Here is a 25,633-nt window from a genome sequence, read left to right on the forward strand (position 1 = left end):
AGGGGATGCAGGGTGGTAGGGGATGCATTTCAGCAGGGCGGTAGTGGAGGCAGGGCGGTAGTGGAGGCAGGGTGGTAGGGGAGGCAGGGCGGTAGGGGAGGCAGGGCGGTAGGGGAGGCAGGGCGGTAGGGGAGGCAGGGTGGTAGGGGAGGCAGGGGGTAGGTGAGGCAGGGTGGTAGGGGATGCATTTCAGCAGGGCGGTAAGGGAGGCAGGGCGGTAGGGGAGGCAGGGGGTAGGGGAGGCAGGGGGTAGGGGAGGCAGGGTGGTAGGGGATGCAGGTCAACAGGGCGGTAGGGGAGGCAGAGCGATAGGGGAGGCAGGACGGGAGGGGAGGCAGGATGGTAGGGGAGGCAGAGCGATAGGGGAGGCAGAGCGATAGAGGAGGCAGGGGGTAGGGCGGTAGGGGAGGCAGGGCGGTAGGGGAGGCAGGGAGGCAGGGGAGGCATGGTGGTAGGGGAGGCATGGGGGTTGCCCTCCTCACCCTGTCAAGGTGTGCATTTCTGTATAAAATGCTTAGGTTAATTTGATGTCAATTATATCAAATCAAATCAAAATCAAATCAAATTTTATTTGTCACATACACATGGTTAGCAGATGTTAATGCGAGTGTAGCGAAATGCTTGTGCTTCTAGTTCCGACAATGCAGTAATAACCAACAAGTAATCTAACTAACAATTCCTAAACTACTGTCTTATACACAGTGTAAGGGGATAAAGAATATGTACATAAGGATATATGAATGAGTGATGGTACAGAGCAGCATAGGCAAGATACAGTAGATGGTATCGAGTACAGTATATACATATGAGATGAGTATGTAAACAAAGTGGCATAGTTAAAGTGGCTAGTGATACATGTATTACATAAGGATGCAGTCGATGATATAGAGTACAGTATATACGTATGCATATGAGATGAATAATGTAGGGTAAGTAACATTATATAAGGTAGCATTGTTTAAAGTGGCTAGTGATATATTTACATCATTTCCCATCAATTCCCATTATTAAAGTGGCTGGAGTTGAGTCAGTGTCAGTGTGTTGGCAGCAGCCACTCAATGTTAGTGGTGGCTGTTTAAAAGTCTGATGGCCTTGAGATAGAAGCTGTTTTTCAGTCTCTCGGTCCCAGCTTTGATGCACCTGTACTGACCTCGCCTTCTGGATGATAGCGGGGTGAACAGGCAGTGGCTCGGGTGGTTGATGTCCTTGATGATCTTTATGGCCTTCCTGTAACATCGGGTGGTGTAGGTGTCCTGGAGGGCAGGTAGTTTGCCCCCGGTGATGCATTGTGCAGACCTCACTACCCTCTGGAGAGCCTTACGGTTGAGGGCGGAGCAGTTGCCGTACCAGGCGGTGATACAGCCCGCCAGGATGCTCTCGATTGTGCATCTGTAGAAGTTTGTGCGTGCTTTTGGTGACAAGCCGAATTTCTTCAGCCTCCTGAGGTTGAAGAGGCGCTGCTGCGCCTTCTTCACGATGTTGTCTGTGTGAGTGGACCAATTCAGTTTGTCTGTGATGTGTATGCCGAGGAACTTAAAACTTGCTACTCTCTCCACTACTGTTCCATCGATGTGGATAGGGGGGTGTTCCCTCTGCTGTTTCCTGAAGTCCACAATCATCTCCTTAGTTTTGTTGACGTTGAGTGTGAGGTTATTTTCCTGACACCACACTCCGAGGGCCCTCACCTCCTCCCTGTAGGCCGTCTCGTCATTGTTGGTAATCAAGCCTACTACTGCTGTGTCGTCCGCAAACTTGATGATTGAGTTGGAGGCGTGCGTGGCCACGCAGTCGTGGGTGAACAGGGAGTACAGGAGAGGGCTCAGAATGCACCCTTGTGGGGCCCCAGTGTTGAGGATCAGCGGGGAGGAGATGTTGTTACCTACCCTCACCACCTGGGGGCGGCCCATTAGGAAGTCCAGTACCCAGTTGCACAGAGCGGGGTCGAGACCCAGGGTCTCGAGCTTGATGACGAGCTTGGAGGGTACTATGGTGTTGAATGCCGAGCTGTAGTCGATGAACAGCATTCTCACATAGGTATTCCTCTTGTCCAGATGGGTTAGGGCAGTGTGCAGTGTGGTTGAGATTGCATCGTCTGTGGACCTATTTGGGCGGTAAGCAAATTGGAGTGGGTCTAGGGTGTCAGGTAGGGTGTAGGTGATATGGTCCTTGACTAGTCTCTCAAAGCACTTCATGATGACGGAAGTGAGTGCTACGGGGCGGTAGTCGTTTAGCTCAGTTACCTTAGCTTTTGTGGGAACAGTTGGCCCTCTTGAAGCATGTGGGAACAGCAGACTGGTATAGGGATTGATTGAATATGTCCGTAAACACACCAGCCAGCTGGTCTGTGCATGCTCTGAGGGCGCGGCTGGGGATGCCGTCTGGGCCTGCAGCCTTGCGAGGGTTAACACGTTTAAATGTTTTACTCACCTCGGCTGCAGTGAAGGAGAGACCGCATGTTTCCGTCGCAGGCCGTGTCAGTGGCACTGTATTGTCCTCAAAGCGGGCAAAAAAGTTATTTAGTCTGCCTGGGAGCAAGACATCCTGGTCCGTGACTGGTCTGGATTTCTTCCTGCCACATGCCTCTTGTGTCTGAGCCGTTGAATTGAGATTCTACTTTGTCTCTGTACTGACGCTTAGCTTGTTTGATAGCCTTACGGAGGGAATAGCTGCACTGTTTGTATTCAGTCATGTTACCAGACACCTTGCCCTGATTAAAAGCAGTGGTTCGCGCTTTCAGTTTCACGCGAATGCTGCCATCAATCCACGGTTTCTGGTTAGGGAATGTTTTAATCGTTGCTATGGGAACGACATCTTCAACGCACGTTCTAATGAACTCGCACACCGAATCAGCGTATTCGTCAATGTTGTTATCTGACGCAATACGAAACATGTCCCAGTCAACGTGATGGAAGCAGTCTTGGAGTGTGGAGTCAGCTTGGTCGGACCAGCGTTGGACAGACCTCAGCGTGGGAGCTTCTTGTTTTAGTTTTTGTCTGTAGGCAGGTATCAGCAAAATGGAGTCGTGGTCAGCTTTTCCGAAAGGGGGCGGGGCAGGGCCTTATATGCGTCGCGGAAGTTAGAGTAACAGTGATCCAAGGTTTTCCACCCCTGGTTGCGCAATCAATATGCTGATAAAATTTAGGGAGTCTTGTTTTCAGATTAGCCTTGTTAAAATCCCCAGCAACAATGAATGCAGCCTCCGGATAAATGGTTTCCAGTTTGCAAAGAGTTAAATAAAGTTCGTTCAGAGCCATCGATGTGTCTGCTTGGGGGTGGATATATACGGCTGTGATTATAATCAAAGAGAATTCTCTTGGTAGATAATGCGGTCTACATTTGATTGTGAGGAATTCTAAATCAGGTGAACAGAAGGATTTGAGTTCCTGTATGTTTCTTTCATCGCACCATGCCTCGTTAGCCATAAGGCATACGCCCCCACCCCTCTTCTTACCAGAAAGGTGTTTGTTTCTGTCGGCGCGATGCGTGGAGAAACCCGTTGGCTGCACCGCTTCGGATAGCGTCTCTCCAGTGAGCCATGTTTCCGTAAAGCACAGAACGTTACAGTCTCTGATGTCCCTCTGGAATGCTACCCTTGCTCGGATTTCATCAACCTTGTTGTCAAGAGACTGGACATTGGCAAGAAGAATGCTAGGAAGTGGGGCACGATGTGCCTGTCTCCGTAGTCTGACCAGAAGACCGCCTCGTTTCCCTCTTTTTCGGAGTCGTTTTTTTGGTCGCTGCATGCGATCCATTCCATTGTCCTGTTAGTAAGGCAGAACACAGGATCCGCGTCGTGAAAAACATATTCTTGGTCGTACTGATGGTGAGTTGACGCTGATCTTATATACAGTAGTTCTTCTCGACTGTATGTAATGAAACCTAAGATGACCTGAGGTACTAATGTAAGAAATAACACGTAAAAAAAACAAAAAACTGCATAGTTTCCTAGGAACGCGAAGCGAGGCGGCCATCTCTGTCGGCGCCGGAAGTTTCCATCTGTGATGGTTTAATCAAAGGCTGTCAGGTTTGGGTGACATCACTTTAATGGTCGCTTGTTTGGCTTTATTGTACATCACACAATCAGGCTTTGCATTACTTTTAAAGGAATTGCTGCTGACAGACAGAAGAATAAAGAGAAAGAGTGACAGGAAGGAGAGGGTAGGAGTCTATGTAAGTCTGTGTGTATGTGTGTGCGTATGTGTCTCTGTATATGTAAAATAACTTATTGGTTTAAGTGTGTGTGTGTATGTGTGTTCGGCTCTCACCATCCTTAATGAAGGGGTTCAGTTTGATATCCAGCCATTCATGTAAAGAAAACATTTAGAAACATCCCTTCACACTCCTTACTGACTGTTTTCTGCTTTCGATTCAAATCTATATATTTAGATTGTTTATTTGACCAGCTTTCTGTAATGCAATGTAAATAAATTCAAGTTAAAATAACACACACACACACACACACACACACACACACACACACACACACACACACACACACACACGCATGCAAACACACACACACCTCAGCTGGAAGGGAATGAGATGTGACAAGGCAGGCTGTGACATACAGAGGGCGACAGCTTTGGGGTGAAGCCGTCCTCTCTTCAGCATCCACCATGTGATTCTGGCTAACTGCACCCCTCAGTGAGGCCACTCTCAGCCCCTGTCACCCCTCAATCCCTCCCTAACCTTCTCATCCCCTTCTCCCTATAATGTTTTCAAGACTAGAACTCCACCTCCATTACACTCTCTGTCCTGTCTGCCAGCCCACATAGGGCTCCCATTATTCCCCCCATGCCATCCTTACAGAATCATATCATAAACACACAGACAGACAAACATGCACGCACGCACACACACACACACACACACACACACACACACACACACACACACACACACACACACACACACACACACACACACACACACACACACACACACATACACACACACGCACGCACGCACGCACGCACGCACGCACGCACGCACGCACGCACGCACGCACGCACGCACGCACGCACGCACGCACGCACGCACGCACGCACGCACGCACACACACACACACACACACACACACACACACACACACACACACACACACACACACACACACACACACACACACACACACACACACACACACACACACACACACAGACTGACACACGCATTAACACTGTATGTGTATGTGGCCTTTCTTGCCAATGTGGAATGGTTATCTAGTTAGCTGTGTTTACGCTAGTAGCATGCACTGGCAGAACAGAGAAGCTACGTCTGGTAAGACGAGGGGTGGGGGTGTGTGACTATTTGTCAATAACAGCTGGTGCGCAATGTCTAATATTAAAGAAGTCTCGAGTTATTGCTCGCCTGAGGTAGAGTACCTTATGATAAGCTGACCACACTATCTACTGAGAGAGATCTGATCTATATTATTCGCAGCTGTCTATTTACCACCCCAGAACGAAGCTGGCACTAAGACTGCTCTCAACCAATTCTATAAGGCCATAAGCAAAGAAGAAAATGCTCACCCAGAAGCGGCACTCCTAGTGGCCGGGGACATTAAATTAGGCAAACTTAAATCAGTTTAGCCAAAATTTATCTGGTCACATGTGCAGCCAGAGGATGCATACACAATTTTACCAGCATGCCACACACAGAGATGCATACAAAGCTCTCTCATGCACTCCATTTCTGACCATCTCTCATGCACTCCAAATCTGACCATAATTATATCCTCCTGATTCCTGCTTACAAGCAAAAACTAAAGCAAGAAGTACCAGTGACTCGCTCAATACGGAAGTGGTCAGGTGACGCGGATGCTACGGTACAGGACTGTTTTGCTAGCAGAGACTGGAATATGTTCCGGGATTCATCCAATGGCATTGAGGAATACACCACCTCAGTCATCGGCTTCATCAATAAGTGCATCGACAGTGTCGTCCCCACAGTGGCCGTACGTACATATTCCAACCAGAAGCCATGGATTACAGGCAACATCCGCATCAAGCTAAAGGCTAGAGATTCCGCTTTCAAGCAATGGGAGACTAACCTGGATGCTCATAAGAAATCTCGCTATGGCCTCAGACAAACCATCAAACAAGCAAAGTGTCAATACAGGATTAAGATTGAATCCTACTAGACCGGCTCTGATGCTTTTCGGATGTGGGAGGGTTTGAAAACTATTACGGACTACAAAGGGAAACCCAGACGTGAGCTGCCTAGTGACGTGAGCCTACCAGATGAGCTAAATGCCTTTTATGCTCGCTTTGAGGCAAGCAACACTGTAGCATGCACGAGAGCACCAGCTGTCTCAGTGATTGTGTGATAATGCTCTCGGTAGCCGATGTGAACAAAACCTTTAAACAGGTCAACATTCACAAAGCCTCTGGGGCAGACAGACTACCAGTACGTGTACTCAAAGCATGCGCGGACCAACTGTCAAGAGTCTTCACTGACATTTTCAACCTCTACCTGACCGAGCTTGTAATACCTACATGTTTCAAGCAGACCACCATAGTCCCTGTGCCCAAGGAAGCGAAGGTAACCTGCCTAAATGATTACCGCCCCGTAGCACTCACGTCAGTAGCCATGAAGTGCTTTGAAAGGCTGGTCATGGCTCACATCAACACCATCCTCCCGGACACCCTAGACCCACCAAAATTCGCATACCACCCCAACAGATCCACAGATGACGCAATCTCAATTGCACTCCACACTGCCCTTTCCCACCTGGACAAAAGAAACACCTACATGAGAATGCGTTTCAGTGACTACAGCTCAGCGTTCAACACCATAGTGCCCACGAAGCTCATCAATAAGCTAAGGCCACTGGGACTAAACACCTCCCTCTGCAACTGGATCCTGGACTTCCTGATGGGCCGCCCCCATGTGGTACGCGTAGGCAACAACACGTCTGTCACGCTGATCCTTAACACTAGGGCCCCTCAGGGTGTGTACTTAGTCCCCTCATTTACTCCCTGTTCACCCACAACTGCGTAGCCAAACTCGACTCCAACCCCATCATTAAGTTTGCTGATGACACAACAGTGGTAGGCCTGATCACCGACAACGATGAGACAGCCTATAGGGAGGCCAGAGACCTGGCAGTGTGGTACTAGGACAACACCTTCTCCCTCAATGTGAGCAAGACAAAGGAGCTGATGTGGACTACAGGTATCCACATCACCAACGAACTCTCATGGTCCAAACACACCAAGACAGTCGTGAAGAGGGAACAACGAAACCTAATCCTCCTCAGGAGACTGGAAAGACTTGTTATGGGTCCCCAGCTGCACCAGAGCATCCTGACCGGTTGCATCAATGCCTGGTAGGACAACTGCTCGGCATCTGACCGTAAGGCGCTACAGAGGGTAGTACATACGGCCCAGTACATCACTGGAGCCAAACGTCCTGCCATCCAGGACTTATATCTGTTTCTGTACAGCACTTTGAGATATCAGCTGATGTACGAAGGGCTATATAAATACATTTGATTTGATTTATATCATAGGCGTGTCAGAGGAAAGCCCAAGTTATAGACTGTTTTCTCTACTACCGCATTGCAAAGCGGTACCGGAGCGCCAAATCTAGGACCAAAAGGCTCCTCAACAGCTTCTACCCCCAAGCCATAAGACTGCAGAACAATTAATAAAATTGCCACCGGACAATTTACATTGATCCCCCCCCCCCTTTTGTACAATGCTGCTACTCGTTGTTTATTATCTATGCATAGTCACTTCACCCCTACCTACATGTACAAATGACCTCAACTAACCTGTACCCCTGCATACTGACTTGGTACCGGTACCCCCTGTATAGAGCCTTGTTATTGTTATTCTTATTGTGTTACTTTTCATTATTTGTTTTACTTTAGTTTATTTGGTAAATATTTTCTTAACTCTTCTTGAACTGCACTGTTGGTTAAGGGCTTGTAAGTAAGCATTTCACGGTAAGGTCTACACTTGTTGTACTCGGCGCATGTGACAAATAAAGTTTGATTTGTATTGGTGACGTCACCTGCTCTCCTACGTAGAAGTAGTTGTTTCCCATGCCAAGGGCCATGGCTTTTGTGGTGACACGTAACGTTGCTTCCATTGTGAAGTTATTGTTGGGGACACAACATTGCTGTTTTGCTAGGGCTAATATGCTATTATAGCACTTACCAAACCGGGTATGAACACACAACAGGTCGTCCAATGCTAACGGTCACTAGGCTAAAAGCTACCATTCATTCCCTCTAACCTTACATTCACCATGCATTTACCTTATCTTGGCCACTTTTATTGACTGTTAGTTGGGACTATACAATAATAACAGACAAACTGAGTCAGAAAACAGTTGGTAAAGACATTCTATTCTTTCTATTGCTTTGGTTTGTCGCGGGTGAATGTTGTCACTGATGCCAATATTAAGGTTTGGTTTGTTGTCGGTCAACTGATTCCATCAAAATGTAATTTGGGTTGTTTACTGTAGCTAATGCTAACCATAGTCAGTGGTGTAAAGTACTTAAGTAAAAATACTTTAAAGTGCTACTTAAGTAGTTTTCTGCACTTTATGTACTTTAATATTTATATTTTTGACAACGTTTACTTTTACTCCACCACATTCCGAAAGAAAATATGTACTTTTTACCATATATTTTCCCTGACACCAAACATGTACATTTCGAATGCTCAGGCAGGACAGAATTATGGTCCAATTCATGCATTGTCATCCCTACTGCCTCTGATCTGGCGGACTCACTAAACACAAATACTAAGTTTGTAAATGAAGTCTGAGTGTTGGGGTGTGCCCCTGTCTGTTCACAACAAAATAAATAACATGGTGCTGTCTGGTTTGCTTCATATAAGGAATTTGATGTATAGCATTTACTAGAACGTTTTACTTCTACTCAAGGATGAATATGTGCTACTTTTCCCACCACTGACCATGTTGTTTTTCAAGGTGACTCTGCGTATTTAGAGACCTGCCTCTTGTGTTTACCTGAAGGCTGTTTTATCCCTGTGGACATAAATAAAGTTGTTTTGAATTGAATGTTTGATGTGCTGGAGTTCAAACGTTACTCTGTCATCCGGTTGGAAATCACTGGGGCTATAGACCATTTCTGTGACTGGGGGATAAACAATGGCCCACGGTGGTCCAAGAAGTACTGTACCACACACACACACACACACAGACACACCCAGAGACACACACACACACAGACACACACACACACACGCACACTTTTTATTTATTTATTTGTATTTAACCTTTATTTAACTAGGTAAGTCAGTTAAGAATAAATTATTATTTACAATGACGGCCTACCACATGTTCTGACATCACACCATCCCTCTCAATCTCTCTCTTTGTGATCTCCAGGCTCGCCTGAAGTGCGTGCCCAACACAAGGCACCTCAAGCAGCCACAGCCTCCCAGAACAGCCCACATGCGTTCTAAGGTCTACTGCTCCAAAACATCCCTATTGGGGCCATTCAAGCTTAGACCAGGGTTCCCCAATAAGGTTTCTGAGCAAAATAAATAAATACAAATATACAGTACCAGTCAAAAGTTTAGACACACCTACTAATTCCGGGGTTTTCTGAATTATGTTCTTCATTGTAGAATAATAGTGAAGACATCACAACTATGAAATAACACCTATGGATCAAAATATGTTTTATATTTTTCAAAGTAGCCACCCTTTACCTTGATGACAGCTTTGCACACTTTTGGCATTCTCTCAACCAGGTTCATGAGGTAGTCACCTGGAAAGCATTTCAATTAACAGGTGTGCCTTGATAATTTGTGGGGTATTTTGTGCAGTATTTTGCCCAAAATATCATTTAAGGTGCTACAAAGCTTTTTAACTTTTTAACTGAAGTGCAAGTGCTATCATTCTTTAAATCCAATTGTTTCATAGTATAGTTTAATTGGATTTTTATTTAGTTTAGTCACATGATTTGGAGTGTCAGGTAGCCTAGTGGTTAGAGCATTGGACTAGTAACTGAAAGGTTGCAAGATCAAATCCCCGAGCTGTCAAGGTAAAAATCTGCCATTCTGCCCCTGAACAAGGCAGTTAACCCACTGTTCCTAGGCCATCATGGAAAATAAGAATTTGTTCTTAACTGATTTGCCTAGTTAAATAAAGGTTAAAAAAAATCTCAATTTGCAGTACATTTGCCAATTGGTTGTGCTGCCAGACATATTGCCATACCTTGCCATACAATTTTTTAATTCCTCATCAATGAACAGTTTTTACAGTCATTTTCTTAATGGGTGCTGCTTGTTAGTAACTGAAATAAGTAGTTTCATAAATGCGTCAAGTGCAGTGTCTGGTTGCTCCTCATTACACCACAAACCAGCAAATATTCTTTACATCATCAACATATGAATCACTACAACACTTATTGTATGACCTCTTATTCACTATATTAAGCCCAGCCTTTGGAACTTTGGTTTTCCTAGATATGGCTATTATATTGTGATCACTACATCCTATGGATTTGGATATTGCTTTAAAGCAAATATCTGCAGTGTCAGTAAAAATGTGATCAATACATGTTGATGATTTATTCCTGTGCTGTTTGTAACAACCTTGGTAGGTTGACTGATAACCAGGTTGCAGGCACTGGTTACAGTTTGAAGCTTTTTCTTGAGTGGGCAGCTTGATGAAAGCCAGTCAATATTTAAGTCACCAGGAAATATACCTCTCTGTTGATATCACATTATCAAGCATTTCACACATATTATCCAGATACTGAATGTTAGCACTTGGTGGTCTATAGTAGCTTCCCACAAGAATGGGCTTCAGGTGAGGCAGATGAACCTGTAGCCATATTAACATGAGATCCTTTCTAAGCTTTACAGGAAAGTGGATCTGAATATAGACCGCAACACCGCCCCCAATGGCATTTCTGGCTTTTCGGTAGATGTTATAACCATGTATTGCTACCACTGTATCATCAAAGGTATTATCTAAGTGAGCTTCAGAGATAGTCAGAATATGAATGTCATTTGTTACAAGCAAGTTATTGACTTCATGAACCTTGTTCAATGCAACATGCAACAATTTCAACGATTTTACTGAGTTACAGTTCCTAAAACGAAGTCAGTCAATTGAAATAAATGAATTAGGCCCTAATCTATGGATTTCACATGACTGGTCATGGGTGCAGACATGCGTGGTCCTGGGAGGGCATAGGCCCACCTATTAGGGAGCCACATCCAGCCAATCAGAATTCGTTTTTTACCCACAAAAAGGCTGGCGTGGTTACATGTGGTCTGCTGTTGTGAGGTTGGTTGGATGTACTGCCAAATTCTCAAAAATTATGTCGGAGGCGGCTTATGGTAGAGAAATGAATCTCCCTCTCCCTCTCTCCTATGACCCATGAGTGTGCATAAACAGTCACTCTGATGAGATCAAGTATCTATCAGCTATCTCCCTTTCTCCCACCCTCCCATCCTCTCTCCCTCTTATCTCCCCCTCTCCTTCTTATCTTCCCCTTCCCTCACTCTCTCACCCTTTCCCCTCCCTCCCTCACCCTCCATCTCTATCTAAACAGCAGTCCTCTCCTCTCTCCTGCAGGCCTCGGGGGAAATCTCAGCCCCTTTTAGTACACTGAGGGCTCAATTGTGTTTGTGAAATGTTTGAGCTGCAACGCAAAATGGGAGCTATTTAAGATGTGTACTGTGTGTAATTGTGTGTGTGTCTTATCGAGGCAGGCTATCAATAAACTTTAGGGTTACCACGCTCACCCATAGGGTTACCACGCTCACCCATGGGGTTACAACTGTATAGACGGCTATTATTCTTTTATCATTCTTCTTTCGGTTGTTTACCATGTACCACTTTCTCTCTCTGTCCCCCTCTGGTTTTGTATCTGCCACTCTCTCATTTCCTGCACCCTACTTACTCTGTCGCTCTCTCTCAATTCAATTCAAAGGGCTTTACTGGCATGGGAAACATATGTTTACATTGCCAAAGCAAATGGTATAGACAATAAACAAAAGTGAAATAAACAATGGAAACATTAGTAAACATTACCCTCACAAAAGTTTAAAAGAATATAGACATTTCAAATATTATATTATTGGCTATGTACAGTGTTGTAACAATGTGCAAGTAGTTGAAGTATGAAATTTTATTTACAAAGTTATTTGTGTTCCACTGGTTGCCCCCTCTGTCTCTCTCTCTCTCTCTCACTCTCTCTCTTTCTCTCTCTCTCTCTCTCTTTCTCTCTCTCTTTCACTCTCTCACTCTCTCTCGCTCACTCTCTCTCTCTCTCTTTCACTCTCTCTCTCTCTCTCTCTCTCTCTCTCTCTCTCTCTCTACCTGTCTCCTCTCACTCTTGCGTAGCAGGGAGGGCTCCCCATCTTCTTATCCTCCCTCCCTCCTCTCATCTCCCCCTCCATCTTTTATCCTCCCTCCCTCCTCTCATCTCCCCCTCCATCTCTTATCCTCCCTCTCTCTGGCTCTGAGTGGAACACACAGCAGGTCCACAGGGAATAATGAGAGTGAAGGCTTTTCCTCTACTATTCTGCTGTTGCATGATTTAGAATCAGGGGCGTATGCACACATGCATCACACACAGATAAGCATGCACACGAACACACACACACGTGCACACACACACACACACACACACACACACACACACACACACACACACACACACACACACACACACACACACACATACTTACATACACCTACTCTTTCTGTTTTTCTTTCTCTCGCTCTTTTTCACACATACAATCAAATGATCTTTTCTGCCCTCACACACCCTTATTCTCTGACATTCTCACACACACCCTCTCACACACACACTCAGAGGAGGGGATGTGGTGCTCTCATTGCACGCTGCATTGGTTTTCCCTCCATTATCCTGTGATTGGACGGTTAATGTTGCAGGAGTAGAGAAGAGACGAGAGAGCACCGCTCAGACCTTCACTCCACGTTCATCACTCACACACTCAACCAGACAGGACCCAACACTGTCCTACTGACTCACACACTCAACCAGACAGGACCCAACACTGTCCTACTGACTCACACACTCAACCAGACAGGACCCAACACTGTCCTACAGACTCACACACTCAACCAGACAGGACCCAACACTGTCCTACTGACACACACGCTCAACCAGACAGGACCCAACACTGTCCTACTGACTCACACACTCAACCAGACAGGACCCAACACTGTCCTACTGACTCACACACTCAACCAGACAGGACCCAACACTGTCCTACTGACTGTCCTACTGACACACACACTCAACCAGACAGGACCCAACACTGTCCTACTGACTCACACACTCAACCAGACAGGACCCAACACTGTCCTACTGACTCACATGCTCAACCAGACAGGACCCAACACTGTCCTACTGACTCACACACTCAACCAGACAGGACCCAACACTGTCCTACTGACTCACACACTCAACCAGACAGGACCCAACACTGTCCTACTGACTCACACGCTCAACCAGACAGGACCCAACACTGTCCTACTGACTCACACACTCAACCAGACAGGACCCAACACTGTCCTACTGACTCACACACTCAACCAGACAGGACCCAACACTGTCCTACTGACTCACACACTCAACCAGACAGGACCCAACACTGTCCTACTGACTCACACACTCAACCAGACAGGACCCAACACTGTCCTACTGACTCACACACTCAACCAGACAGGACCCAACACTGTCCTACTGACACACACGCTCAACCAGTCAGGACCCAACACTGTCCTACTGACTCACACGCTCAACCAGACAGGACCCAACACTGTCCTACAGACTCACACACTCAACCAGACAGGACCCAACACTGTCCTACTGACTCACACACTCAACCAGATAGGACCCAACACTGTCCTACTGACTCACACACTCAGCCAGTCAGGACCCAACACTGTCCTACTGACTCACACGCTCAACCAGACAGGACCCAACACTGTCCTACAGACTCACACACTCAACCAGACAGGACCCAACACTGTCCTACTGACTCACACACTCAACCAGACAGGACCCAACACTGTCCTACTGACTCACACACTCAACCAGACAGGACCCAACACAGTGTCCTACTGACTCACACACTCAACCAGACAGGACCCAACACTGTCCTACTGACTCACACACTCAACCAGACAGGACCCAACACTGTCCTACTGACTCACACACTCAACCAGAGGGGACCCAACACTGTCCTACTGACTCACACACTCAACCAGACAGGACCCAACACTGTCCTACTGACTCACACACTCAACCAGACAGGACCCAACACTGTCCTACTGACTCACACACTCAACCAGACAGGACCCAACACTGTCCTACTGACTCACACACTCAACCAGACAGGACCCAACACTGTCCTACTGACTCACACGCTCAACCAGACAGGACCCAACACTGTCCTACTGACTCACACACTCAACCAGACGGGACCCAACACTGTCCTACTGACTCACACACTCAACCAGACAGGACCCAACACTGTCCTACTGACTCACACGCTCAACCAGTCAGGACCCAACACTGTCCTACTGAGTCACACACTCAACCAGACAGGACCCAACACTGTCCTACAGACTCACACACTCAACCAGACAGGACCCAACACTGTCCTACTGACTCACACACTCAACCAGACAGGACCCAACACTGTCCTACAGACTCACACACTCAACCAGACAGGACCCAACACTGTCCTACTGACTCACACACTCAACCAGACAGGACCCAACACTGTCCTACTGACTCACACACTCAACCAGACAGGACCCAACACTGTCCTACTGACTCACACACTCAACCAGACAGGACCCAACACTGTCCTACTGACTCACACACTCAACCAGACAGGACCCAACACTGTCCTACTGACTCACACACTCAACCAGACAGGACCCAACACTGTCCTACTGACACACACGCTCAACCAGACAGGACCCAACACTGTCCTACTGACTCACACACTCAACCAGACAGGACCCAACACTGTCCTACTGACTCACACACTCAACCAGACAGGACCCAACACTGTCCTACTGACTCACACACTCAACCAGACAGGACCCAACACTGTCCTACAGACTCACACACTCAACCAGACAGGACCCAACACTGTCCTACTGACTCACACACTCAACCAGAGGGGACCCAACACTGTCCTACTGACTCACACACACACACTCAACCAGACAAGACCCAACACTGTCCTACTGACTCACACACTCAACCAGACAGGACCCAACACTGTCCTACTGACTCACATGCTCAACCAGACAGGACCCAACACTGTCCTACTGACACACACGCTCAACCAGTCAGGACCCAACACTGTCCTACTGACTCACACACTCAACCAGACAGGACCCAACACTGTCCTACAGACTCACACACTCAACCAGACAGGACCCAACACTGTCCTACAGACTCACACACTCAACCAGACAGGACCCAACACTGTCCTACAGACTCACACACTCAACCAGACAGGACCCAACACTGTCCTACTGACTCACACACTCAACCAGACAGGACCCAACACTGTCCTACTGACTCACACGCTCAACCAGTCAGGACCCAACACTGTCCTACTGACTCACACACTCAACCAGACAGGACCCAACACTGTCCTACTGACGCACACACTCAACCAGACAGGACCCAACACTGTCCTACTGACTCACACACTCAATCAGACAGGACCCAACACTGTCCTACTGACGCACACACTCAACCAGACAGGACCCAACACTGTCCTACTGACTCACACGCTCAACCAGACAGAACCCAACACTCTCCGACTGACTCACACACTCAACCAGACAGGACCCAACACTGTCCTACTGACTCACACACTCAACCAGACAGGACCCAACACTGTCCTACTGACTCACACACTCAACCAGACAGAACCCAACACTCTCCGACTGACTCACACACTCAACCAGACAGGACCCAACACTGTCCTACTGACTCACACACTCAACCAGACAGGACCCAACACTGTCCTACTGACACACACGCTCAACCAGACAGGACCCAACACAAACACACACACTCGCACACACACAAACACACACACACTCGCACATACACACTCGCACACACACAAACACACACACTCGCACGCACTCGCACACACACAAACACACACACTCGCACACACACACTCGCACACACACACTCGCACACACACATCCACACACACACACACACACACACAAACACTCGCACACACAAACACACACACGCACACACACACACACGCACACAAACACACACACAAACACACACAAACACACACACTTGCACACACACACACTCGTCCACACACACGCACAAACACGCACACACGTGCACACACACACACACACACACACACACACACACACACACACACACACACACACACACACACACACACACACACACACACACACACACATATATACAGTCCAGTGAACAGACAAAAACACAACTGCACACACAAATACACACATGAACACACACACACACACACATACACACACACACACACACACACACACACACACACACACACACACACAGTCCTGTGAATGCGTACAACCACAGACAAAAACACATAAACAATGACACACACACACAAATACAGGCACATGAATGCACACACACACACACGCACACACTGCTGTTTAAACAAGAGGTCGACCGATTCATGGCCGATTAATTAGGGGCGATTTCAAGTTTTCGTAACAATCAGTAATCAGCCTTTTTGGACGCCGATTATGGCCGATTACATTGCAATCGACGAGGAGACCGTGTGGCAGGCTGACCACCTGTTACGTCAGTGCAGCATCAAAAGGACCTTGTGGCTACAAGGAGCCAAGGTAAGTTGCTAGCTAGCATTAAACTAATCTTATAAAAAACAATCAATCTTCACATAATCACTACACATGGTTGATGATATTACTAGTGTCCTCTCATGCCCAGTGAGAGGCCTGTTCCTTGATAGGGAGTTAGGGCCTTTAGGCCTGTATTTTTCCTCTCATGCCCAGAGAGAGGCCTGTTTCCTGGATAGGGAGTTAGGGCCTTTAGGCCTGTATGTGTCCTCTCATGCCCAGAGAGAGGCCTGTTTCCTGGATAGGGAGTTAGGGCCTTTAGGCCTGTATGTGTCCTCTCATGCCCAGAGAGAGGCCTGTTTCCTGGATAGGGAGTTAGGGCCTTTAGGCCTGTATGTGTCCTCTCATGCCCAGAGAGAGGCCTGTTCCTACTAGCTTGTCCTGCGTTGCAGGGTATTGTTATCGGCGTTGAAAAATCATAATCGGTTGACGTCTAGTTTAAACCATGACCTAATACACAGTGTTGTACTTATTCCATTACTATGATATATACGAGTGGATAGAATGTCCTAGTCTCTAGGAGCTGCAGTGCAGCATAGAATTATAGACATGGAAAACTGCCTACATTGCATAACCCCCAACCCCCCATAAACACACGTCAGCATCCTGGACTTCCTGTTCTCCTCTTGGCTTCTTCTGACCATTATAGACCATCTGCGGCAGAACACACACACATGCATGCAGAGAGAGTCTGGTGTGCCAGCACTGTGCCACATTTTGGTGAACACTTTGGCACAACTTTATATCATTCAGAGAATGACAGAAACAGAGTTTATATCATTCAGAGAATGACAGAAGACAGAAGAGTTAGAGAGGGAAGAGGGAGAGAGACACCCCATATCATTCAGAGAATGACAGAAGAGTTAGAGAGGGAAGAGGGAGAGAGACACCCCATATCATTCAGAGAATGACAGAAGACTTAGAGAGGGAAGAGGGAGAGAGACACCCCATATCATTCAGAGAATGACAGAAGACTTAGAGAGGGAAGAGGGAGAGAGACACCCTATATCATTCAGAGAATGACAGAAGAGTTAGAGAGGGAAGAGGGAGAGAGACACCCCATATCATTCAGAGAATGACAGGAGACTTAGAGAGGGAAGAGGGAGAGAGACACCCCATATCATTCAGAGAATGACAGAAGAGTTAGAGAGGGAAGAGGGAGAGAGCAACTGAGTAGAGGGAGAAGATGGAGAGAGCAGAAAGGAGAGGTTCTGTGTTGGGTTGCCAGGCAACCAGGCTTTGTGCGGTATGCGGGGCAAGGGGGTGAGAGGAGAGGAGGAGGGGAAGGAAAGGAAAGGAGAGAGGATGTCATGTCTCCACAGTGAGAAGAAATGTCAGGTTGATGGAGAGACAGGTGAAGATGGCTACTTCCTCCTCTTTTGCTATGGAGAGTAGTAAACACAATCACACAACACAGTGGATGAAGCTGGTCCCAGCAGGTCCTGTATTGTCACCGGAGGACCATTGTAAACAAAAGCTAGCATCATTATTAGGACTGAGGACAACACAGAGGATGACTCACTGTGGCCGGGATTCAATCCGATGTGTTCGCATTCACAGTAAAAGTGGCATATGTCAGCTCAATAAAAATAAAGCGCAATCGGATTGAAACCCGGCCTATGGTTCCATTTCCCAGACAGGCTGTGTACAGGTACAGTTCATCTCTATCTGTAAATAGCACGCGCGACTACCTCATCCCCATATTATTACATACCCTCTTGCTCTTTGCAACCCAGTATCTCGACTTGCACATCATCATCTGCACATCTATCACTCCAGTATTAATGCTAAATTGTAATTATTTTCACCTCTATGGCCTATTTATTGCCTACCTACTCTTCTACATTTTCACACACTGAACATAGATCTTTCTATTTTTCTTTTATTTTGTGTTATTGACTGTGCGTTTGTTTATGTGTAACTCTGTGTTGATGTATTTGTCGCACTGCCTTGCTTTATCTTGGCCAGGTCGCATTTGTAAAATGAGAACTTGTTCTCAACTGTCTCCTCTTTCTCTCTCTCTCTCTCTCTCTCTCTCTCTCTCTCTCTCTCTCTCTCTCTCTCTCTCTCTCTCTCACTCTCCTCTTTCTCTCTCTCCTCTTTCTCTCTCTCTCTCAATTCAATTCAATTCAAGTGCTTTATTGGCATGGGAAACATGTGTTAACATTGCCAAAGCAAGTAAGGTAGATAATATATAAAGTGAAATAAACAATACAAATTAACAGTAGACATCACACATACAGAAGTTTCAAAACAATAAAGACATTACAAATGTCATATTATATATATATATATATACAGTGTTTTTACAATGTACAAATGGTAAAGGACACAAGATAAAATAAATAAGCATAGATATGGGTTGCATTTACAATGGTGCGTGTTCTTCACTGGTTGCCCTTTTCTCGTGGCAACAGGTCACAAATCTTGCTGCTCTGATGGCACACTGTGGAATTTCACCCAGTAGATATGGGAGTTTTTCAAAATTGGATTTGTTTTCGAATTCTTTGTGGATCTGTGTAATCTGAGGGAAATATGTCTCTCTAATATGGTCATACATTGGGCAGGAGGTTAGGAAGTGCAGCTCAGTTTCCACCTCATTTTGTGGGCAGTGAGCACATAGCCTGTCTTCTCTTGAGAGCCATGTCTGCCTTACGGCGGCCTTTCTCAATAGCAAGGCTATGCTCACTGAGTCTGTACATAGTCAAAGCTTTCCTTAATTTTGGGTCAGTCACAGTGGTCAGGTATTCTGCCGCTGTGTACTCTCTGTGTAGGGCCAAATAGCATTCTTGTTTGCTCTGTTTTTTTGTAAATTCTTTCCAATGTGTCAAGTAATTATCTTTTTGTTTTCTCATGATTTGGTTGGGTCTGATTGTGCTGCTGTCCTAGGGCTCTGTAGGGTGTGTTTGTGAACAGAGCCCCAGGACCAGCTTGCTTAGGGGACTCTTCTCCAGGTACATCTCTCTGTAGGTGATGTCTTTGTTATGGAAGGTTTGGGAATCGCTTCCTTTTAGGTGGTTATAAAATTTAACGGCTCTTTCCTGGATTTTGATAATTAGTGGGCATCGGCCTAATTCTGCTCTGCATGCATTATTTGGTGTTCCATGTTGTACACGGAGGATATTTTTTGCAGAATTCTGCGTGCAGAGTCTGAATTTGGTGTTTGTCCCATTTTGTGAAGTCTTGGTTGGTGAGCGGACCCCAGACCTCACAACCATAGAGGGCAATGGGCTCTATGACTGATTCAAGTATTTTTAGCCAAATCCTAATTGGTATGTTGAAATTTATGTTCCTTTTGATGGCATAGAATGCCCTTCTTGCCTTGTCTCTCAGATCGTTCACAGCTTTGTGGAAGTTACCTGTGGTGCTGATGTTTCTTTCTCCCTCTCCTCTTTCTCTCTCTCTCCTCTCTCTCTCTCGCTTGCTCGCTCTCTCTCTCTCCCTCTCCTCTTTCTCTCGTCCTCTCCCTCTCCTCTTTCTCTCGTCCTCTCCCTCTCCTCTTTCTCTTGTCCTCTCCCTCTCCTCTTTCTCTTGTCCTCTCCCTCTCCTCTTTCTCTTGTCCTCTCCCTCTCCTCTTTCTCTCGTCCTCTCCCTCTCCTCTTTCTCTCGTCCTCTCCCTCTCCTCTTTCTCTCATCCTCTCCCTCTCCTCTTTCTCATGTCCTCTCCCTCTCATCTTTCTCTTGTCCTCTCCCTCCTCTTTCTCTCGTCCTCTCTCTCCTCTTTCTCATCCTCTCCCTCTCCTCTTTCTCATGTCCTCTCCCTCTCATCTTTCTCCCTCTCCTCTTTCTCTCGTCCTCTCCCTCTCCTCTTTCTCTCGTCCTCTCCCTCTCCTCTTTCTCTCGTCCTCTCCCTCTCCTCTTTCTCTCGTCCTCTCACTCTCCTCTTTCTCTCTCTCTCTCTTTCTCTCTCTCCCTCTCCTTTTTCTCTCTCTCCCTCTCCTCTTTCTCTCTCTCCCTCTCCTCTTTCTCTTTCTCCCTTTCTCTTTCTCTCTCGCTGCTGTAAATGGAATGGAACTAGTTTTGTTTTAAGCATTGCTTGCAGTGTTTTATCTTTTAATTTGCGTTTGAATTCTCTATACATGAGATGAATTGTGTCTATAAAGTGTCTCTCTCTCCTCACCTCTCTCCTCTCCTCTCCTCTCCTCCCACATCTTTCTCTTTCTCTCTCTCTCTCATCTTTCTCTCTCTCTCCCTCTCCTCTTTCTCTCTCTCTCTCTCTCTCACTCTCTCCCTCTCCTCTTTCTCTCTCTCCCTCTCCTCTTTCTCTCTCTCCCTCTCCTCTTTCTTTCTCTCTTCAACTCCACTCTCTCTCCCCTATCTCTCTCTCTCTTTTCTCTCTGTCTCTCTCTCTCTCACACACTCTCTCTCCCTCTCCTCTTTCTCTCTCTCTCTTCTCTCTGTCTCTCTCTCCCTCTCCTCTTTCTCTCTCTCTTTAACTCCCCCTCTCTCTCTCCCCTATCTTTCTCTCTCTTTTATCTCTGTCTCTCTCTCCCTCTCCTCTTTCTCTCTCCCTCTCCTCTTTCTCTATCTCTCTCCCCCTCTCCTCTTTATCTCTCTCCTTCTCCTCTTTCTTTCTCTCTGTCCCTCTCCTCCTTTCTCTCTCTCTCTTTTCTCTCTGTCTCTCTCTCCCTCTCCTCTTTCTCTCTCCCTCTCCTCTTTCTCTCTCTCTCTCCCCCTCTCCTCTTTTTCTCTCCCTCTCCTCTTTCTCTCGTCCTCTCCCTCTCCTCTTTCTCTCGTCCTCTCCTGCTCCTCTCTCTCTCTCTCTCTCTCTCTCTCTCCCCCTCTCCTCTTTTTCTCTCTCTCCTTCTCCTCTTTCTTTCTCTCTGTCCCTCTCCTCCTTTCTCTTTCTCTCTTTCTCTCTCCCTCTCCTCTTTCTCTCTGTCCCTCTCCTCCTTTCTCTTTCTCTTTCTCTCTCCCTCTCTCTCTCTCTCTCACTCTCCTCTTTCTCTCTCTCCTCTTTCTCTCTCTCTCTCTTTCTCTCTCTCTTTCCTCTTTTTCTCTCTCTCTCTCTTTCTCTTTCTCTCTCTCTCTCTCTCTCTCTCTCTCTCTCTCTCTCTCTCTCGATCCTCCCTCCAGCTGATCTCTAGTGATGCAGACGGAGCCATACAGAGAGCGGGTCGTTTCCGAGTGGAGAATGGCTCATCAGATGAGGTGAGGACCCCTACACGCACCCACATACACACACTCACTGGTCTATAGTTATTTATTTGGGTCTACAATGACCCATACATGATGAATTCAATTACACACACATACAAACACACACAGACATGGGACGTATGGGGAAGTGGTGATGTGTGTGTGTGTGTGTGTGTGTGTGTGTGTGTGTGTGTGTGTGTGTGTGTGTGTGTGTGTGTGTGTGTGTGTGTGTGTGTGTGTGTGTGTGTGTGTGTGTGTGTGTGTGTGTGTGTGTGTGTGTGTGTGTGTGTGTGGTCATGAGCTGGTGAACAATTAAACAGTAAAAACTATGTCTTTGGATCAACCCCCAAAATAAATGTTAATACCTCCCAACGCTTCCAAATGTCACTACATCCCAACGCTGAAAACTGTTACTACCTCCCAATGCTGAAAACTGTTACTACCTCCCAAAGCTGAAAAATGTTACGACCTCCCAATGCTGAAAACTGTTACTACCTCCCAATGCTGAAAACTGTTACTACCTCCCAACTCTGAAAAATGTTACTACCTCCGAACGCTGAAAACTGTTACTACCTCCCAACGCTGAAAACTGTTTTTACCTCCCAACACTGAAAACTGTTACTACCTCCCAACGCTGAAAACTGTTACTACCTCCCAATGCTGAAAACTATTACTACCTCCCAACGCTGAGAAATGTTACTACCTCCCAATGCTGAAAACTATTACTACCTCCCAACGCTGAAGACTGTTACTACCTCCCAACGCTGAAAACTATTACTACCTCCCAACGCTGAAAAATGTTACTACCTCCGAACGCTGAAAACTGTTACTACCTCCCAACGCTGAAAACTGTTACTACCTCCCAACGCTGAAAACTGTTACTACCTCCCAACTCTGAAAAATGTTACTACCTCCGAACGCTGAAAACTGTTACTACCTTGAAAACTATTACTACCTCCGAACGCTGAAAACTGTTACTACCTCCCAACGCTGAAAACTATTACTGCCTCCCAACGCTGAAAAATGTTACTACCTCCCAACGCTGAAAACTGTTACTACCTCCCAACGCTGAAAACTATTACTACCTCCCAACGCTGAAAAATGTTACTACCTCCGAACGCTGAAAACTGTTACTACCTCCCAACGCTGAAAACTATTACTACCTCCCAACGCTGAAAACTATTACTACCTCCCAACGCTGAAAACTATTACTACCTCCCAACGCTGAAAACTGTTACTACCTCCCAACGCTGAAAACTGTTACTACCTCCCAACGCTGAAAACTGTTACTACCTCCCAACGCTGAAAACTGTTACTACCTCCCAACGCTTCCAAATGTTACTACCTCCCAACGCTGAAAAATGTTACTACCTCCCAACGCTGAAAAATGTTACTACCTCCCAACGCTCCAAATGTTGCTACCTCCCAATGCTACCAAATGTTAATAAACGCTTCCAAATATTACTACCTCCCAACGCTACCAAATGTTACTACCTCCCAATGCTTCCAAATGTTACTACCTCCCAACGCTTCCAAATGTTACTACCTCCCAACGCTGAAAACTGTTACTACCTCCCAACGCTGAAAACTGTTACTACCTCCCAACGCTTCCAAATGTTACTACCTCCCAACGCTAAAAATGTTACTACCTCCCAATGCTGAAAAATGTTACTACCTCCCAACTCTTCCAAATGTTACTACCTCCCAATGCTCCCAAATGTTAAAATGCTCCCAAATGTTACTACCTCCCAACACTGAAAAATGTTACTACCTCCAACACTGAAAAATGTTACTACTTCTCAATCCTGAAACATGTTACTACCTCTCAATGCTTCCAAATATTACTACCTCCCAACGCTTCCAAATGTTACTACCTCCCAACGCTGAAAACTGTTTTTACCTCCCAACGCTAAAAAGTGTTACTACCTCCCAATGCTGAAAACTGTTACTACCTCCGCTGAAAAACGACCTCCCAACGCTGAAAACTGTTACTACCTCCCAACTCTGAAAATGTTACTACCTCCGAACGCTGAAAACTGTTACTACCTCCCAACGCTGAAAACTGTTTTTACCTCCCAACACTGAAAACTGTTACTACCTCCCAACGCTGAAAACTGTTACTACCTCCCAACGCTGAAAACTATTACTACCTCCCAACGCTGAAAAATGTTACTACCTCCCAACGCTTCCAAATGTTGCTACCTCCCAATGCTACCAAATGTTAATACCTCCCAACGCTTCCAAATATTACTACCTCCCAACGCTTCCAAATGTTACTACCTCCCAACGCTGAAAAATGTTACTACCTTCCAACGCTGAAAAATGTTACTACCTCCCAACGCTTCCAAATGTTTCTACCTCCCAATGCTACCAAATGTTAATACCTCCCAATGCTTCCAAATATTACTACCTCCCAACGCTACCAAATGTTACTACCTCCCAATGCTTCCAAATGTTACTACCTCCCAACGCTTCCAAATGTTACTACCTCCCAACGCTGAAAACTGTTACTACCTCCCAACGCTGAAAACTGTTACTACCTCCCAACGCTTCCAAATGTTACTACCTCCCAACGCTAAAAATGTTACTACCTCCCAACGCTGAAAAATGTTACTACCTCCCAACTCTTCCAAATGTTACTACCTCCCAATGCTCCCAAATGTTACTACCTCCCAACACTGAAAAATGTTACTACCTCCCAACACTGAAAAATGTTACTACTTCTCAATCCTGAAACATGTTACTACCTCTCAATGCTTCCAAATATTACTACCTCCCAACGCTTCCAAATGTTACTACCTCCCAACGCTGAAAACTGTTTTTATCTCCCAACGCTAAAAAGTGTTACTACCTCCCAATGCTGAAAACTGTTACTACCTCCCAACGCTGACAACTGTTACGACCTCCCAACGCTGAAAACTGTTACTACCTCCCAACTCAGAAAAATGTTACTACCTCCGAACGCTGAAAACTGTTACTACCTCCCAACGCTGAAAACTGTTTTTACCTCCCAACACTGAAAACTGTTACTACCTCCCAACGCTGAAAACTGTTACTACCTCCAAATGCTGAAAAATTTTACTACCTCCCAACGCTGAAAAATGTTACTACCTCCCAACGCTTCCAAATGTTGCTACCTCCCAATGCTACCAAATGTTAATACCTCCCAACGCTTCCAAATATTACTACCTCCCAACGCTTCCAAATGTTACTACCTCCCAACGCTGAAAACTGTTACTACCTCCCAACGCTGAAAACTGTTACTACCTCCCAACGCTTCCAAATGTTACTACCTCCCAACGCTGAAAAATGTTACTACCTCCCAACGCTGAAAACTGTTACTACCTCCCAACGCTTCCAAATGTTACTACCTCCCAACGCTAAAAATGTTACTACTTCCCAACGCTGAAAAATGTTACTACCTCCCAACGCTTCCAAATGTTACTACCTCCCAATGCTCCCAAATGTTACTACCTCCAAAAACTGAAAAATGTTACTACCTCCCAACACTGAAAAATGTTACTACTTCTCAATGCTGAAACATGTTACTACCTCCCAATGCTTCCAAATATTACTACCTCCCAACGCTTCC

The 25,633-nt window shown here is 46.3% G+C and overlaps 1 protein-coding gene across 6 annotated transcripts in view; it reads left to right on the forward strand.

Moving 5' to 3' along the window:
• Window positions 1-25,633, forward strand: part of garnl3 (GTPase activating Rap/RanGAP domain like 3) — a 209,267-nt gene that overhangs the window by 70,571 nt on the left and 113,063 nt on the right. For all 6 annotated transcript variants that reach the window (XM_064943218.1, XM_064943221.1, XM_064943215.1 and 3 more), the window contains exon 3: window positions 21,979-22,053. In XM_064943218.1, the coding sequence (XP_064799290.1) occupies window positions 21,979-22,053 (75 nt within the window). The remainder of the gene's footprint in view (window positions 1-21,978; window positions 22,054-25,633) is intronic.

The sequence above is a fragment of the Oncorhynchus masou genome, chromosome 28 (assembly GCF_036934945.1).
Source record: "Oncorhynchus masou masou isolate Uvic2021 chromosome 28, UVic_Omas_1.1, whole genome shotgun sequence".
Lineage (NCBI taxonomy): Eukaryota > Metazoa > Chordata > Actinopteri > Salmoniformes > Salmonidae > Oncorhynchus > Oncorhynchus masou.